Source organism: Canis lupus, chromosome 2, assembly GCF_011100685.1.
Source record: "Canis lupus familiaris isolate Mischka breed German Shepherd chromosome 2, alternate assembly UU_Cfam_GSD_1.0, whole genome shotgun sequence".
Taxonomy (NCBI): Eukaryota; Metazoa; Chordata; class Mammalia; order Carnivora; family Canidae; genus Canis; species Canis lupus.
In genome coordinates this window covers 75,122,904-75,141,063 of record NC_049223.1, presented here as the reverse complement: position 1 = coordinate 75,141,063, position 18,160 = coordinate 75,122,904, and the positions used below count along the sequence as shown (strand labels likewise).

Below are 18,160 nucleotides of genomic sequence, written 5' to 3'. Positions count from 1 at the left end.
CCCCCCTCCGCTCCCCCGCGCCCCGCGCCCCGCGCCCCGCCTCGCCCCGCCGCCGAGGCCCGGAAGGGGCCCGTCGCTTCCGTCTCCGCCGGGGATGCACGGAGGGCGGAGCCGCGGCCCGAGGACGCGACGCGAGCCCAGTTCCGGCGAGGAGGCCGCGCCAGTGACAGCGATGGCGGCGGAGTCGGCGCTCCAAGTTGTGGAGAAGCTGCAGGCGCGCCTGGCCGCGAACCCGGACCCCAAGAAGGTGAGCGGGTGCGCAGCGCCGAGCCGGGCGGGCGTTGGGCGCGGCGCGGCCCCGTAACGGTCGCGGGCCCGGGCGCGGCGCCTTCCCGGCCGGCCCGGGCCGCGGGGGCTCGGACCCGGAGCCAGGCCCCGCCGGGCTGCGGCCTGAGTCGGCGGGTTCGCGGCCGGGGGGCGGCGGCGGGCGGGGGCGGGGGGCGGGGGGCGCGCTCCGTGCGGACGCGGCGGGCCGGCGGGGCCCCGGGCGGCTGTTCCGGGGGCCGAGCCCGCGGGCGCCGATCCCCTCCGCGAAGTGTGGCCGCTTCGCCGGCGTCCCCGGGCGGGCGCTGGGGGACGAGGAGCCGCTTCTCCGCGGGCCCCGCGCCTCCGACGGCCGTTCCTGCGGCTCTCCGCTTGCTCTCAACGTGGACCCTTCCGCTTGCCCAGAAATGCCCCTCGCAGCAAAACAGAATAGCCCTCCCGTCCCCTAGCCGGCCGGCACGCCCAAGAACTTAGGTTGCGATTGGAACACCCTCCCCCCACCCAAAAAAAGGTTAGAAGTTAGAGTCCGATTTCCTTCTGGCCTTGATAGGAAGGTAAGACCCACCTTTGCTCCTTGCTGTGAGTGATGGGCAACCATTTTTAATTGTGCTCCGCTAGTTTTCTGGGGGTTTTTGTTTGTTTTTTGTTTTTTAGCTGTTTTTGTTAGGTTAAATGCATTCCTTCCTCCCTCTCTCCCGACTTTGTTTTATCCAGCTTCTCGGTGTCTGGATGTTAGAATTTTTTTTTTTTAAGTGAAATACACTGATGAAAACACTTACGTGTCAGACGTTCTCAGTGTGCAGTTCCTAAGAGTTGGATCTCTGAGCCCCAGAGTGCGTTTTGAAGAGGAAGTAGTGGAGGGAGCCCGGCGAGATAAAGTGGTGGTGAGATTTGAGTTCTAATCCATTTACCAACCTTAGACGTTGGGGACTTATTTTGCTGAGTCTGTTTCCTCCCCTGCTTCTATCTAGGACCCAAGTCAGAGGGGAAAGGCCAGGCTCATAGGAAGTGCTCGGTAGATATTAATCGCCATTCTTTACAAGTTTTTTTTTTTTTTTTTTTCATGTGTTGTTTTTCTTTTTTCTTTTTTTTTTTTTTAATTTTTTTGAAGGGCTCCTTCCTCTTCACCTTGTTCCCAACCTGTCGTAGATAGGCTTTTTCCCTCCTACACAGCATCTCACCATCAGGCCACTTTTTTTTTTTTCTTCAAGATTTTATTTATTTATTCATGAGAGACACAGAGAGAGAGAGAGAGAGAGGGAGGGAGGCAGAGACGCAGAGACTTAGGGAGAGGGAGAAGCAGGCTCCATGCAGGGAGCCCGAAGTAGGCCTTGATCCCAGGTCTCCAGGATCACGCCCTGGGCTGAAGGCAGGCACTTAACCGCTGAGCCATCCAGGCATCCCTCATCAGGCCACTTTTTAACTCTTCTCATGCATAACTAGCTCAAAGAGCCACTTCTTCAGGAAGCCATTTTAGTTTTAAATCTGTGAAAACTTAAATGCTTTCCATTGTTCATATTATATCTCTCATTGCAGTTTCAGTACCTAGTGCCCAGACATATTTACAAGTTTCTTTTTACAATAACTCTTTGTGGACATCTAATAAATGGTCATTATTTCTGAGCACTAGCTGGTTTCCCTGAACACTGTAGGTTTCTGACTGATTTTTAAAATCTTAAAGCAGTATTATGTTACACCCTCCCCCCCTACCAGTTTGGTCTTTATCACTATGAGGTTGGGAAAAAAAAAAAAAAAAGGCACCATGTAGTATCTGTAGTTATTTTTCCATTACAATTTGAATTTTGAAGTAGCTTTTCTAGTTGATATGCATGAAATTTCAAATTAGGAAAAGATCTGTAGGCATCTCATCCTACTTGAATTATTAGTGATTATTGTGAGTGTTTGGGTTCTCACTCCCAGACAGCAAGCCACCCTAAACCTCTGCTTTTGCATTGTGAAGATGAGAAAATATTGGGAGATCCTTTTTGCAAAGGGCACAATAGTTGGCGTTCAGAAGTGAGCTAACTGCAGAGAGAAAACTGCAAGCTGGCACACTGGCCTTCTCAACCTTCTGTTAACCCAACAAGCTCCCACAGGTTGTTCTTGAAGTTGCAAGATGATTATATAGCAGGATTGAATTTGCATTTAACTCATGATTTCAAACCATTATTAGCCAAAGGGTTGATTTCAGACCTATATTCATGGATTTCCTCACATTAAACGTCAGTGTTAAACTGTAACTTTGTTTTACCTCTAAGTCCATCAGTGCTCTGGACATACTTGGGGAAAAGATATTAGACTAGGGTTACTTGGCTTCTCCTATTTAATTGGAAACTAGTTTTCATGGGTGGTAAAGTTACTTGTTCTGTATTACATTTTGAGTGTGAAAACTACCAACAACCCAGTTGATAGCAAGTGGAGAACAAGCATGTCAACATTATGAACATCTTTTGCTCTTTGGGTTGAAGGAGTGTGCAAAGGACAACTGAGCTTCCTAAGCGTGTACCATGCAAATGTTTGGCATTTCTCAATAAGCTGTTATCAGTTCTTGCAAACTCTGCAGTTGGTCCCTTGGTTTGATAACAGCAAGTTTCCATGTACCCAAGGATGCCCAAAGTGCTTTTACCTTGTTTCTGCTTTGTACTTTCTTGAACCTCATTGAAAATAGAGGGGCTCTGAAGCCTTTTTTCTCTTATGTTTTGGTAAGTCTTATGTTTTGGAAATTTCCAGGATTTTAGTTTTGTCTTCTTTCAGGTCATCCCTGCTAACCCAGAGCAAAACAGAAAGGGAGCATTTACACTTCGAATTAGTGTTAGGCTTTGAGATGAACACTCTTTCTGTGACTTCTGGCCCCATCCTTGTATGTTAGCTTTGTAGAGGTCCTGGGACTCTGTTCCCATGGTGACCTCCTTTACTCTGTGCACTCTAAACTACCTAACAATGTAATACTGAGGAGGAGCTCTTCTGCTTTGTTTCTAGGCACATGAGCTCCTGTTCTGTTTTCTTAGGACAGTGGGGTTTTTTTGTTTGTTTGTTTTTTGTTTTGTTTTGTTTTTTAAGATTTTATTTTATTCGTGAGAGACCCACACACAGAGAGAGAAGCAGAGACACAGGCAGAGGAAGAAGCAGGCTCTGCAGGGAGCCTGATGTGGGACTGGATTCCAGGTCTCCAGGATCAGGCCCTGGGCTGAAGGCAAGAGCTAAACCGCTGAGCCACCCGGGCTGCCCTCTAAGGACAGTGTTAATCGCGTTGGATGTTTCTCCTGTCTTTGTAGTTCATGCTATTGTAGACACACTTGACTTACTAGCTCATTAAAGCAAGTTACCTAACCGTACTGGGCTATTTCAGTGTCTAAAGTGGGGAGAAAAATATCCACTTAATAGAGTTAGTTAATGAGGTTGAAATAAGGTAACACATATAAGAACGTAGCATAGTCACAGACACATAGTAGATGATCAATAAATGCCTTCCAGGGAATGGCATTAGGGGAGACAACCAGCTTTTAGCCTTTACAATGATCCTAAATTTTCCTGTAAGAATAGGAATTGGCATTAATTTTTGTACCCATAGCTTGGGTGACAAGAAGCACACATAAATTTTATCTTGAGTTGGATGATGGTGGTGATCACATTTGAAGTGGAGGATAATTTTCATTCAACTATGAAGGTGAAAACTCCCTGGATACAGTACTTGGCTTCTCATTTCCCAGCCAAACAGGATTATCACTTGTGATCCAGTTGTTCTGCCTGGAGACGAAGTTCAGTAATTATTGAAGTAGAATGACCAGAAAAACATATTTGCTACTCCACTTAATAGCAGTATGGCATACTAATTATAGCTTGGCCTACACATGGAAAAAGAACAGATCTTGTTTTCTGGTGCTTGAATGTAAAAGTAGTCACAGTTATCTATTCTGAACTATTTGTACTTTGTACCATTCCTTGAATGGTAAGTATGTTTGTGTACACGTAAACATTTCCTGAAAAGCGGCATAGCCAACCATGACTTTGGGTAGAAATGGAGTAAGTAGGAATTAGTTGGGAGAATATCTGGTCCACAATCAAGGGTAGACATTTAAAGAGCTGTCAGTTGATGAATGAAATGATTAATAATAAACATTTTTTTAAAAAGCATATACTGGGCTTTTATGTTTCAGGCACAGTGGCCAAGGACTGCACACGATTTGTTTCTGTGAATCCTCACATCTTGTAAAGTTGTAAAGAGACAGGATCAGTTTCTATTTTGCAGATGAAGTAAGGTTCAAGCAGGTTAATGACTTGCATAAGATCACCCAGTAGGGTGATGACAGGACCAAACTGAAGCCTGTCTCTGACTCCAGAACTCTGTCTCAACAGCTCTGCTGTCCTGATTTTAACCTAGTTTTAGAACTACAGAAAGGAAATGTGGCCAAAACCAGATCACTTTCCTAATCTACCCCGACATTTTGCATTCACAGTTTGTACCAGCAAACCTCTGATTCTGGTGACTTGAAGTTAGTCTTGAAATCCCCACTTGTATCCAAAAAAAAAAAAAAAAAAAAAAAAACCCAATTCTTTTAAACTGTGACTCTTCCTGGAAGCATAATACTCTTTTCCTGGAGGAACCTCTTCTCCATTTTGCTTTCCTCTGTGCTGGGTCCGTGAGTGATTTCCCTAAATTGGCACCTTTCTCAGAAGTTCTCTCAAAACTGGGGCAATGATAGTTGTTGATAACTTTTATTAGAGTTGGTAGGTTTGGTTCTCTTATGTCTTACGTCCCTTTGTGTTAAATGGTAGTTGAAAAGCAGGGAATTTAAAGCCACAGACCTGAGTATATGTGGCCCTATTTGCATCCTGGGGCAAGTAACTTTTCTGATTCTATCTTCATACTCATAAAATAGAGATAATAACCATGCTTATTACTGTACAACACACAGAACTCAGTAAGCACTTACCTATCATATTATTATTTGTTCCAGTGAGTGATCATGATTTTATAGAAATTAATGTTTATTTTATTCTCTCTGCAGCTCTTGAAATATTTGAAGAAACTCTCCACCTTGCCTATTACAGTAGACATTCTTGCGGTAAGAAGTGTTAGATATTATATAACTATATTCCATCTCCTTCCACTGGGAGAGACTGTACAATAAGATTAAAAGCATGGACTTTGAAAGTGAAAGAAGCTAGACACAAGGCCATGTATTGTATGGTTCTATTTATGTGAAATGTCCAGAATAGGCAGATCCATAGACAGAAGGTAGAGGATGGGGGAAATTGGGAGGAACAAGATTTCTCTTTAGGTTATGGAAATGTTCTGGAATAGTAATGACAGTTGTGCAGTATTGTGTCCTGGAAACCAATAAACTATATACTTTAAAATGTTTAGAATGAGCTTTGCACAGTGGCGGTATGGTAGCCAATGAGGTTTATCTGGTATGATTATTGCTAATTGAAAATAAAATGGTTAATATGGTGAATTTTGTTTTAAAAGTAAAAATAAATAAAAGAACATTGGGTCTGGCATCAACTAGTCCTAGATGCAAATCCAAATCTTTAAGCTGTTCCTTTGATATAAAAGTGGACAGATTCCTGCCTCCACAGAGTTGTAAGGATTCACTGAGATATAGTATGTAAAGCTCTTAGCTCAGTGCCTGACACTTGCTGTAATCACTCTTGTTATTTATTGTTAAAGTTGTGGAAGTGTTTTAATATAACTGTTTTCCTCTTCTGAGTCTGGTATGCTTTGCTACTGTGTTTGCTACTGTGTGTCATTAGAGGTTTGAGGCATAGACACAAAGTAATTTTGTATTAAGACTTAAAGGTAGTTTTAGGAAGGAGTTTCTCAAAGAGGCTTCATTTCCTTAGAAAGTTGTGAACCTAGTTCTATAACTATCTAATAATTCTTTTGTCAAATCTGTAGGAGACCGGAGTTGGGAAAACAGTAAATAGCTTACGAAAACACGAGCACGTTGGAAGTTTTGCCAGGGACCTAGTGGCCCAGTGGAAGAAACTAGTTCCTGTGGAACGGTAAGAACATTACTCTGTAGATTTGTTCAAGTCCATGATTATACCTGGCACTTGGGATATTTACAGACAGATACATTTTCTTTATTATTCTTTCTCTGCCTTCTTACTTAAAATATTTATTTTGGGAGCGTTTGGGTGGCTCAGTCCATTAAGCTTTTGACTCTTGGTTTTGGCTCAGGTCATGGTCTCAGGGTCCTGGGGTCGAGCCCTGCATCAGGTTCTGTGTTCAGAGTGGAGTCTGGGGATCCCTGGGTGGCGCAGCAGTTTGGCGCCTGCCTTTGGCCCAGGGCGTGATCCTGGAGACCCGGGATCGAATCCCGCGTCGGGCTCCCTGCATGGGGCCTGCTTCTCCCTCTGCCTGTGTCTCTGCCTCTCTCTCTCTCTCTCTCTGTGACTATCATGAATAAATAAATAAAATCTTTAAAAAAAAAAAAAAAAAAGAGTGGAGTCTGCTGGCGATTTTCTCCCTTTGCTGCTGCTCCTCTGCTCGTGTCCTCTCACTCTCTCTAAAATAAATAAATAAAATCTTTAAAAATAAATAAAATATTTTGTCTTAATTATAAAAAATAACAGTGATCATTGTAAGATTTTAGAAAATATTAAAAATAGAAATGAAATAATCAAAATTTCTTGTAATTCTACCACCAAACATAAATATTATTAACATTTTGATAGTTTCTTTCTGCTCTTTTTATTTATTTTTTTAAGATTTTATTTATTTATTTGAGAACAAAAGAGCACTCTAGTGGGGGAAGCAGACTCCCTGCTGAGCAGGAAGCCTGATGTGGGGCTCCATCCCTGGACCCTGGGTTCATGACCTGAGCCAAAGGCAGACACTGAATCGACTGAGCCACTTGCACACCCCTGTGCTGAAAAACGTTTAAGCATTCTTCATGTCCTCAAGATACTTGATCTTTGTATTCTGCAGTTAAATGCATCATTTTCTGTTTATAGAATTATTTGAGTTTTCTCAATCTCAAACCTTAATTGAGTATCTTTGAGCAGGATCCATTCACTTTCTTCCCAAGACCTTGTTTCTAAGTCTGCATCCTTCCTTTTCATCTCTTTTTGTAAGTTCAGGTTCTGTGACTTTGTCCTCTGAACAAGGATTACACTGAGATTTATATCTGCTCTATCTGCTTTTTCTTGTATTGTAGAAACCCTGAGCCTGATGAGCAGGACTTTGAGAAGACCAATTCCCGAAAGCGCCCCAGAGATGCTGTTCAGAAGGAGGAGGAGATAGAGGGGGACTACCAGGAAAACTGGAAAGCCTCTAGTAGCCAATCCTATAGCCCTGATCATAGGCAGAAAAAACACAGAAAACTCTCGGAACCTGAGAGAACTCACAAAGTGTCTCATGTTCAAGAGAGGAGAGACGAGAGAAAGAGATGCCATAGAATCTCACCAGTTTATTCTTCAGACCATGAGTCTTCTGATTATGGCCACGTTCAGTCCCCTCCATCATCTGCCAGTCCCCATCAGGTGTCCATGGACCATTACAGATCCTTGGAGGAGGACCACGAGCCTTCTGTTCCACACCAGAAGCCCGGGAAAGGGCATGGTAATGCCGTTCAGGACAGACTAGCAGGCAGTCAGGACCGACATCTGGGGGACCCACAGGGGAAAGGGGCCTCGAGTCAACACAAGGAACACAGGTCGTCTTACAAGGAAAAACGTCCGGTGGATGCCAGGGGAGATGGGAAGTCGTCTTTGAGTAGAGAGAAATCCCACAAGGCCATCTCTAAAGAGGAAAACCGGAGACCACTGTCAGGGGACAGCACCAAGGAGAAGCTGCCCTCTAGTGGTGTCAGGAGAGAGAGGGAGAAAGAAGGCAGCAGCAAGAAGTCTCTGCCCTCCTCAGACGTGGCTCCAGACAACCACCTCAGAAGCAAGCCAAAGCACAAAGACCCAGAGAAAGCCAAATCGGACAAAAACAAGCAGAGCCTAGACAGCGCAGACATAGGAAAGGGGACAAGAGACAGGGTGTCAAACAACTTAAAGACTTCGGAAGGGAAAGTAAAGCCTTCTCACTCAGACAGAAAGTCAGTGGGCTCCCTCCCTAAAGTTGACGAAGCGGATATGGATGATGAATTTGAGCAGCCCACCATGTCTTTTGAGTCATACCTCAGCTATGACCAGCCCCGGAAGAAAAAGAAAAAGATGGTGAAAACTTCAGCCACGACTCTTGGAGAAAAAGGACTAAAAAAAAATGATCCGAAAAGCACTAATAAAAACTCGGATTCAGTTCAGAAATTACCTAAAGTGAATGAAAACAAGGCAGAGAAGCTTCAGCCAGCTGGATCTGATTTAGCCAAGCTGAAAAAGGTAAGCCCTTCAGCTGCTTGGTGACCTCCCAGCTGGAGCAGCTGACCCCGCAGAGCTCCTGGGACCTAGCCCGCCTCTTGTTTGGTGGGCTGGCTTTTATGTGGCCCGTGGAATTTCACTTTCCAGACCTCTCTAGCTGCCAGGGTAGCTAGCACCCAAAACGCCTAATTCCTGAGGTGTCCCATGGTGCCGAGCCCAACTGTGTGTATTTCCTGTCTTCGGTGGGGTGAGACCTGGCAGTCCCCTGCAGCCAGGTCTGCTTGTGAAACTGTGTGCCTAGTCACCACTCCCGGGAATGGGCCACAGGGCCAGAGGCTGCACTGGCACACAGGGCTATCTACTTACTGGTCTTGTCTCTGCAGGTCCCCGCTGATGCACTGCCAGTGCTGCCAGACCTCCCATTACCCATGATACAGGCCAATTACCGGCCACTTCCTACCCTGGAATTGATGTCCTCCTTCCCACCAAAGCGAAAAGGTAATTTTCTGCATCCTCTTTTAAATGGAAAAAAAGATTTTAACAATTTAATCATGACGTCGTAAGATTTTGGTGCACTTCCTAGCCTCCCAGGCTCTGGAGTTGAATGGCTTGAGTTTGAATCCCAGTTTTGGCTTCTACAAGTGAACTGGGGTAGTAATTTCCTTGGACTTCAGTTTTATGTTCTGTAAACTGGTATCTGCCTCACAAGTCTGTTTTATGTTCTGTAATAACTGGTATCTGCCTTACAAGTCTGTGAAGTGGATTAAAAGTGATAATGGTGGTAAAGCTCTTACCTCTGGGTTTTCCCACATAGTGTTTGGTAAATCTCAGCTGTTGCTGTTACTAGCTGCCCTTCATTGGATATGTTCTGCAGGAGCTTTTTATCTTAAAAACAAGCAAAAAACCAAGGTCTGGTCTTAATAACAGAAGAATCAGAAGCCACATAAATGTCCCTTGGCAAGAGAATCACCTAAACCATGGGTCATCTACCCAGTGGCCTCCTATATAGCTGTAAAAAATGCGGAAAGTCTGTGTCTGACATGGGATGATTTCTAAAATGTAATAAATGAAAGAACAATGATATTGGATGTTAGTAATTAGTGAAAAGGGAATAAAATACATACTGGCTTATATTTACACAGACTCAATGGAAAAATAGTAGTACCATTGCTTGCCCTTGAGAAAGGGCTCTGGGAGACTGAGGAGGGGGAGAGTAGGAGAGCGCTCCCTGCAGAGTGTAGTGCCCTCTGTAACATCCGGTCCTGTCTTCCCTGCCCTGTAGCGCTCTCTTCACCCCAGGAAGAGGAGGAAGCTGGATTTACTGGACGAAGAATGAATTCTAAGATGCAGGTGTATTCTGGCTCCAAATGCGCCTATCTCCCCAAAATGATGACCTTGCACCAGCAGTGCATCCGGGTACTTAAAAACAACATTGATTGTAAGTCACGTGCTTTTCTTCTGTTCCTACACATGTTGTGGCACTGGGACCTCACTACTGGGTGGCTTGGCCAGTACTCAACACTTTCACCTTTGATTCTCTGCAGCAATCTTTGAAGTGGGTGGTGTCCCGTTTTCTGTTCTTGAACCCGTTTTGGAGAGGTGTACTCCTGATCAGCTATACCGCATAGAGGAATACAATCACGTGAGTATCCTGTTTGGGTGCAGAGAAGGCCATTTTCTGGCTCATGTCTCCGGAAATAGCTTTGTTTCTAAATCTGCAGTGGCTGAAGGGCAGGCAGCAGTAGTCAGTTCACCGTTCTGGGCATGCTGGTTTGCCTACAGGCCTTTAAAAATGCATATTTTTAGCATCTGCTTCTGGCCTGAAGTCAGGGTGGGCTTCAAAGGGAGCAGGAAAGCACTGCCCACCCTTCTCTTGAGCTTATCTGGTCACAGAGGTTAAAGGAAAATTTTGGCAGCAAAGCCCCTGGGATCAGGGGCAGGGATAGAGCTTTGTGTTGACGCTCAGGTATCTGGTGAATATAAAAGAGCACAGGAGGACTTGGGTGGGTCAGTCAGTTAAGTGTCTGATTCTTTTTTTTTTTTTTTTTTTAAGATTTTTAAAATTTATTTATTCATAAGAGTTCTAGAGAAAGAGGCAGAGACACAGGCAGAGGGAGAAGTAGACTCCCTGTGGGGACTTGGTCCCAGAACCCTGGGATCATGCCCTGAGCTGAAGGCAGACGTTCAACCACTGAGCCACCCAAGCATCCCAAGTGTGTGATTCTTGATTGCGGCTCAGATCATGATCTGCGGATTGTGAGGTGGAGCCCCGTGTTGGGCTCTGAGCTGGGCATGGAGCCTGCTTAAGATTTTCTCTTTCCTTCTTTAAAAAAATAAAAATAAAAAGAGCACAGATTGGTACATGTCTCCTAGAGACACCCAGGTCTGTCCAAATATCTTTCTTGTAAGCTGGGATATACAATCATTTGGTTGCATTAGTTAGCTGTCTCTGATTCTGAGGGATCATCATTAGGTGGTCCCTTCCCTGGATATGACTTCATCCCAGTTCTGCCTGTCACTGGTTTCCTAAAGGAAAAGACTGACCTTCAACTATTTTCTGTTGTCTTCTCTCCTAACCGCACAACCCCCCTCCCCCAAAAGCAGGTAGTACAGTTAACATTTTTCTTTAATATTTTATTTATTAATGAGAGAGAGAGAAAGAGAGGGACAGAGACACAGGCAGAGGGAGAAGCAGGCTCCATGCAGGGAGCCCAACGTGGGACTTGATCCTGGGTCTCCAGGATCAGGCCCTGGGCTGAAGGCCAGGCCGCTGAGCCACCCGGGCCGCCCAAGCATTTTTTTAATATAGTGATTTTTTTTTTTCTAGAACTGTGATATTTTAATATAATGTTATGACCACGAGGACCAAAAAACATTAGGAAAGTGTTCACCTTGAGGTGATTTAGGATAGAAAAGAGATATGTCAGAGTGCTTGCATATAAATGATGCCCTGGTTCTGATTTTAGGTATTAATTGAAGAAACAGATCAATTATGGAAAGTTCATTGTCACCGAGACTTTAAGGAAGAAAGGCCGGAAGAGTATGAGTCATGGCGGGAGATGTACCTGCGGCTTCAGGATGCCCGGGAGCAGCGGCTACGAGTACTGACAAAGAATATCAGATCTGCACATGCCAATAAGCCCAAAGGTAAAGGGGAGTTCGGGACTGGTGGGGGTGGGATGAACCTAGCAGGATGGGGGTGCCGTGCCCTGGTTGACAGCAGGTCCTTGGTGGGCCAGGCTGATAGTAGCCTCTAGCTTCTTAATATGTCTTGCTTTTGCAGAAGTGGGATAGGGATGAGGTGTTTCTTCTGTCACCACACATACTGTGTGTAGGGGTTTTCAGGGTTAATAATCCCCTGGCTTTGGGGGCACCTGAAAAGCCTTTATTTCTTAGTAGTGTAGACTATTAATATAACAGCATCTGCTCAGAGGCCAGTATTGATCTCTGTACTTCTCAACAGGGCGACAAGCAAAGATGGCCTTTGTCAACTCTGTGGCCAAACCGCCTCGTGATGTTCGAAGGAGACAGGAGAAGTTTGGAACTGGAGGAGCAGCTGTACCTGAGAAAATTAGGTAAGCTCTCTGTAATTTCGGGGCTTCTGTGTGCTCAGAGACAAGAGCCCCAGGAGCTTGTCATTCAGCCCAATGAGGCAGCCCAGGGGCAGGAAGCAACTCATTTTTGGGGTGAGAGCATGACCTTGCAGAGTGGATTCTGGAGTCTTACCTTGACCAGCTCAGCACATGACCCACCCCAAGCCTCCACTTCTGTGACTGCAGTGTAGGCCAATAATTATTCCTGCCTCTCAGAGGGGGTCAAGATGAAATGGAGAACAGGACCTGGCTTCTGGGAGACACTTCCTTGTGCTTTCCCTTTCTCCGTGTAATCAAACCATGCCCCTGGGAGTCCTGGCTGACTCAGTCATTGGAGCATGTGGCTCTGGAACTTGGGGGTTGTGAGTTTGAGTCCTACAGTGGGGGGTAGAGATTACTCTAAATATAAGATAAAGAATAAACCATGCTATTGTGATGACTTCATAAGCTCAGTCACATTAGCATCTTCAGAATACAAATTTACATCTGAAGGGTGAAGTTAGTTGAGATCCTTCATTCTGAAAAGCTAACCCTATCATCTCTGTGCTGTCACTAGAACCTGGGGTGCTAGGGTCTGCTGGGCAAAGCTACGAAACTGGGTCTTCCTCAGACAGGCCAGCCTCAGGCTGTTGGTGCTGAGGGCAGATTTCTCACACTCAGGACTAACCAGCTCGCTCTGTGTTGCAGGATTAAGCCAGCCCCGTACCCCACAGGAAACAGCCACGCTCCTTCTGGCAGTGGCAGCAGCAACAGCTTTAGCGCCAGCCCCGAGCAGCCTGCCTATGATGGCCCAAGCACCAGCGGTGCTCACTTGGCTCCCGTGCTCAGCACTGTTTCCTATGATCCTAGGAAACCGACTGTGAAGAGTAAGTAACTTGGGGTTTCATGCTCAGATACCTCAAAGCTAGTATTTGAAGCCTCTCATGTCCTTGCCACTGCATCATGTTCTTTGTACTAGATGAGGTACGTGTCCCGTGCTCTGCATGGAGCTGGTCTAAATGTTGGTGCCTCTTTCCCCCACTTTGTGCATGATGCACGAATATCTTTCCAATAATGATTGCAGTGAATATTCACTTTGGCACTCTGCTTTTTTTAAAAACCTAAATGTAAAACCTATTTCTTCAGGCAGTAACGTGGGGTTCATAACTATTACTATGAACTGCTAAATGACAGTCCATCTTGAGGGCTTATAACCTATAACCCCAGCTTCTAAGTATTAACTTTTTATATCTGTTTATTTTTTTATTTTGTTGAGTATATGTATTTTGTATTTTATTAAGTGTGTGTATTTTGTATTTTATTGACCATTGTGTATTTTATTTTGTATTTTATTAAGCATATCAGAGATTGTCCCCAGTTTTCTAAGGGGGCATCCTCCCCTAAAAGCAGGCTTCTGTACTCACTTCAGGGCCCATGAGCCAAAGCTCATGGCTTTGGCTGTGCTCAGGTTAATCATTCAAGAGGACAGGCTAGCCATCCTCAGGTGGTGTCTGCATTAAGCTTATCTTGGACCTCTTGCTGCCCTGGACAGATGGGAGTGAGAGGGGCTGCTTTTTGCTGGTTTGGAGATTGGCGAAACAGTTAAATCGTGGCTCAGGATGGCCGTTAGAGTCTGGCACATGGTGAATCCCAGTTCTCCCACCTACTGCACACCCAGGGGCAGATTGGCCAATCTCTCGGATGTTGGTGAGGTGGTCAGAATTAGAGCTGGGGTTGGTTATGGGCCCGGCCGGTGCTTCAGAAGCAGAGCTGTGGGCCGCTCTTCTGTTGTGGTGCTGGGAGATGACTACTGCTTGCACCCATCTGTCTGGTGGCGCAGAGCCAAGAGCAGCAAGGCTTGGCCTTGATTGTCAGCACTCACGGTACGTGTGTAAACTGCCATGATCTGAAACAACTGCCTTATTTCTCTTCGTGCAGAAATTGCCCCAATGATGGCCAAGACGATTAAAGCTTTCAAGAACAGGTTCTCCCGACGATAAACTGAGGATTCGCCTTGGAGATGAAATTTGTGGGGAGGAGTACCAGGACAATGGGGTTGGGGAATGGAACTTCCAAAGGAGACCAGGATCCTTTGCTTGGAGGCAACTTTTTGGTCTTCAAGCCCTGCCCGGTCCGCAGGTGTTGCCCCTGTGAGCCTGTGCACCACGGCCACTGCCTCCCGGCCTGGAGAACACTTCAGAATTCTGAAGAAGATGTGAAGCCTTCAGTCTTACTGAGGATTTTAAGGTCAATTATACTTTTGTTGTTAATTAGCTTCTTTGTAAACTATAAGACATAGTTTTAATTAATAAATATTGCCCCCAGATTGTATTTATATTACCCCAGTATTTTTTTTCTTTTCTTTTTTCTTTTTCTTTTTTCTTTTTTTCTTTTCTTTTCTTTTCTTTTCTGTCCTCTACTATACACTTAGCCTTTTCTTTTTAGGGTCCTTTATTAAAGTTAGATAAAAACCTGGTGAAAGCCATTCACCTGTCCCAGTTCAGCTCTTCTGAGTAGTGGACTCTGGCCCAGAGGGAGGACTGGGTGTCCTCAGAGCCCATATGGTGCCTGCTGCACGCAGGGCGAGGAGTGAGTCCCAGGCTGACTGGCCTAGAGGGGTGCCTCAAAGTGGAAACAAAAAGTGTTCAAGGTAGACACCACCACCACCCCCAGCCTCTGAGGCCCTCCTCGGTGTTGCTTTGAGTTCCTATGCAGGTGCATCTCTTTCTTCCTCATTAAATAGTATTTATTAAAGGAGGTTATTTGTAAAGGTCTGGAGTCTTTTCCCCATCCTTTTTGCCAATTCCCACTTTTTTGAGGCTCACTAGAGGACACAAAACCTTGGGGGATCGATTTGCACGGAACCCCAGCATTTTTACGATTTACAATTTCTGATTCAAAACTTTAGGGTTTTTTTTTTTTTTTTTTTCCTCCTCCCCTACTTTTCCTTCTCCCCACTAGCAGGGGGAGAAGACGTGAAAACATGGCAGGGCTTTTTGTGCCCCCCACCCCCCATATGACTTTACAGTTTAAAAAGCCAGCACTTTAATCTCGTTCCCTGTGAACTGCTAATAGAAGTGAGTGGTTCTAAAAAGTTGTAATGCTGTGTTAGAAATTGGTTTTGTTTTGCCTTTCTTGAAAAGGTAAGATCATGTGATTGGAAGAGCACAAGAATTTGCTGTTTGCAGAGAACGTTGCAGCTGAAGCACTCTGGTTTGGGAGTGTTTAAGCCAGAATTTGGAGGGAACGGCCAACTTACGGGAAGTGTCTGAGCTGTAGTATCAGGATGGGGGAGAACCGCGAGGACACCCATTAGGTTTGGGAAGGGAGGATCTCACTTTCAAGCTGACATAGGAGCACAGTCAGCACTTAGGAGGACAGTGTCAGTACCCTTTGTGGCTGTTGAAGAGCACTGATCTAGTAGGAACCCACTTGGTTGTGACCTAGGGGGCAGTTGATGCTATAAATTGGAGGGACCCGTCCTTAAGTTACCCAAGAGGTAGACTAAGGGCGTGGTTAATAGGACAGCCTCAGGAGTTCGACAAGCTCCCTCAAAGCCCAGAATATGGAGTCCACTGCTTTGAACCATCCTGGAGACCTCAGGCTAACTTTGAAGATTCCAGAACAAGCAGAGACTCTGTGTGGCAAAAGTGTTGTGCGGTGTGCATTGCTGTGCAGGGTGCCTGTTGCAACAGGACACAAGTATTTGCCGTGTTTCCATTTGCTGTGTTTTTGAACTGGGTAAAACATTATTTCTCTTGATCGTCTGTCTTACCATTCCACCCCTAGTCCTGGCCTGCTCCCCAAATCTGGTATCAGGAAGCCTCTTCCCTAAAGCCAATTGAACATCTGGGTCAGGTGCCAGACAGCTGTTGCCTGGAATAATTTCCTATAGGTGTCCACCAGCTGGAATTCGTCTCTTAGCTGTGTGTTCAAGTCTTTGTCATTAAAACCAGTTTTCCATATCGCAGATTCAGTTGTGTATGATTTAATTTCCTTTGTTAGGAATTTTTAGGCAGGGAGGGAAAGAAGGACACATTTGTTCATGCCAACATCACCACCCATTTCCAGCACATACAGATTCTCGATCAGCCCTGTTTGCATAGAGCCAGATCTTTCCCTCCTCCCCCTCCAAGAGTGTCTGCATCAGGGACGTGACTTGGTGAGAAGAGTACGGAGGGAAGAGGAAAAGCTGAATTTCTGAACAACCTTCTCACCCAGTTATTGAAATGGCTGCAGAGCAGACACAGAGGATGATGTCGAACCTTTGGTCTCATTTGTGAAAACGTGTGCAATTTTTTTTTCCTGTGCTACACTACATACAAATCACCAAATTACAAATTAACCTTTTGTGATCCTTGGTGTAATGAGCAGTTTCTTTGGGGCTTTCTCTTTCCGGGAAGTGGGAGGGAAAGGAGCAAGGTATCATCCTGCTCTCCATTTGTATTTTGGTCCCAAAATGTAAATACAATTTTCTATGTTACTTTTTTGTGGTAACTACCAAGATGAATATTTTAATTAGATAAGTTATATGAAAAGGAAGGAAAATTCCATGTCTAAATAAAAAACAAAAAACTGTCATGTACCGTGGTCGTCTTTCCTTTCTCTTTTGATGTGTCTGAGAGTGGCCGTTGGTCACTAAGTGTCTGTGAGGCAGAGAGCCTAATCCCCTCACTGGGCTTCGGAAAGGACGCTGGATTTCTGTCTGTAGCCAAGTGGGACTGGTGGATGTGGGAATTCGGGGGGAAGTAGCCCTTGAGCAAAGGGAGGAAGGTCCAGTGAAAATGGGTACCTCCTGGAACTGAGATGTTAACCCCCTGTCACAGCCAGACACTGGGACTCAAGGGTGAAATCATACAGCCAACCTGCTGCAAAGGGAGGGTGTGGGACCCAGGTTCTCTGTTGCAAAGTGTGTGCCACTCCACCTGTCAGTCCCTGGGGCTGTGGGTGAAGGACCCACGTAGATCTCCTCAGGCTTACACTGACTTCCCAACGAGAGCATAATGACAACTCTTGCAGAAGGGTCACATCAGCAAGAGCTTAAGGACCTGCCACATTGGCCTCTCATTAATGGAGCCCAGGGCTTGCTGGCAGCCCCTGCATACATTGGATTGTAGCTTTTTTTTTTTTTTTTTTTTCTTAAAGAGAGAACTCTCCAGCCAAGAGTGGTGGCGGGGGAGGAGGCAGAGAAAGAGAGGATCTTAAGCAGACTCTGCTGAGTGGGGTGCCTGACATGGGGCTCCAATCTCACGACCCTGAGATCGTGACCTGAGCTGAAACCAAGAGTCGGACGCTCAACCTAGTGAGCCAGCCAGGTGCCCCTACATTGGATTGGGTCTTATATCAAACCTACAACCCAGAAGCATGTTTTTATTATCCTTCTCTCCTAAAAAGGGCATTCTTGGCTTATGGACTACCTTCCCCAACTTTTCCTGGATGGAAGTTACAACACACTGAAGTAAATTCTGGAACATGGTTTCTGATGGATGATTTTGCCCACAGTTTGTCAGTTAGCACTTTGTCCTTTACTCATTAATTTGACATTTGCTGAGCCAGAACCTGGGTTAGACCCTGGGATACAGAGTAGCACACTAGTCTGGCGCAGTCAGGTAAGAGTAACTGGTCTCACTGGTTCTGCACCTACCATGGGGGAGGCACCACTCTGACTCACACACATTGTCTCAGTTGTCACAATGATCTTTCCAGGTAGGTGGTCATGGCCCCATTTTTAAAAAGAAAACTGAAGCACAGAGAAATCAAGAACATGTGCAAGCTCACACAATCAGGGAGCAGTGGTGCTGTGCGTTGGCCTGACTCCCAAGCATACGTTGTCACATTTAACCATCTCTCTACAAGCACACATCCCCAAGTGAGGCTGAACTCCAATGCAAAAAAGATGCCCTACTCGTTGCTAATAATGGTTTTTTTTTTGTTCTCTCTCTCTGCTACATGTAATTAATGCCCAGAAGAACCCTCTAGCTGACGTATCACCTTGACAGATGCCCCCTTCA

General features: G+C 45.5%; 1 protein-coding gene across 2 annotated transcripts; it reads left to right on the top strand.

Moving 5' to 3' along the window:
- The first annotated feature begins 59 nt into the window (after nt 1–59).
- On the top strand, nt 60–16,734 carry ELOA (elongin A). Of its 2 annotated transcripts, XR_005356021.1 has the most exons (12): nt 60–247; nt 5,274–5,330; nt 6,167–6,273; nt 7,431–8,598; nt 8,961–9,075; nt 9,860–10,015; nt 10,122–10,219; nt 11,544–11,724; nt 12,041–12,152; nt 12,858–13,036; nt 14,088–14,396; nt 15,293–16,734. XR_005356021.1 is itself a non-coding variant. In XM_038531628.1 (11 exons), exons 1-11 carry the CDS (start codon nt 95–97, stop codon nt 14,147–14,149), a joined length of 2,388 nt encoding a protein of 795 aa, XP_038387556.1. In that variant the 5' UTR covers nt 60–94; the 3' UTR covers nt 14,150–16,730. The 2 variants fall into 2 exon arrangements, 1 of the variants encoding a protein (XP_038387556.1); XM_038531628.1 differs by having other exon boundaries at nt 14,088–16,730.
- The last annotated feature ends 1,426 nt before the right edge of the window (nt 16,735–18,160 follow it).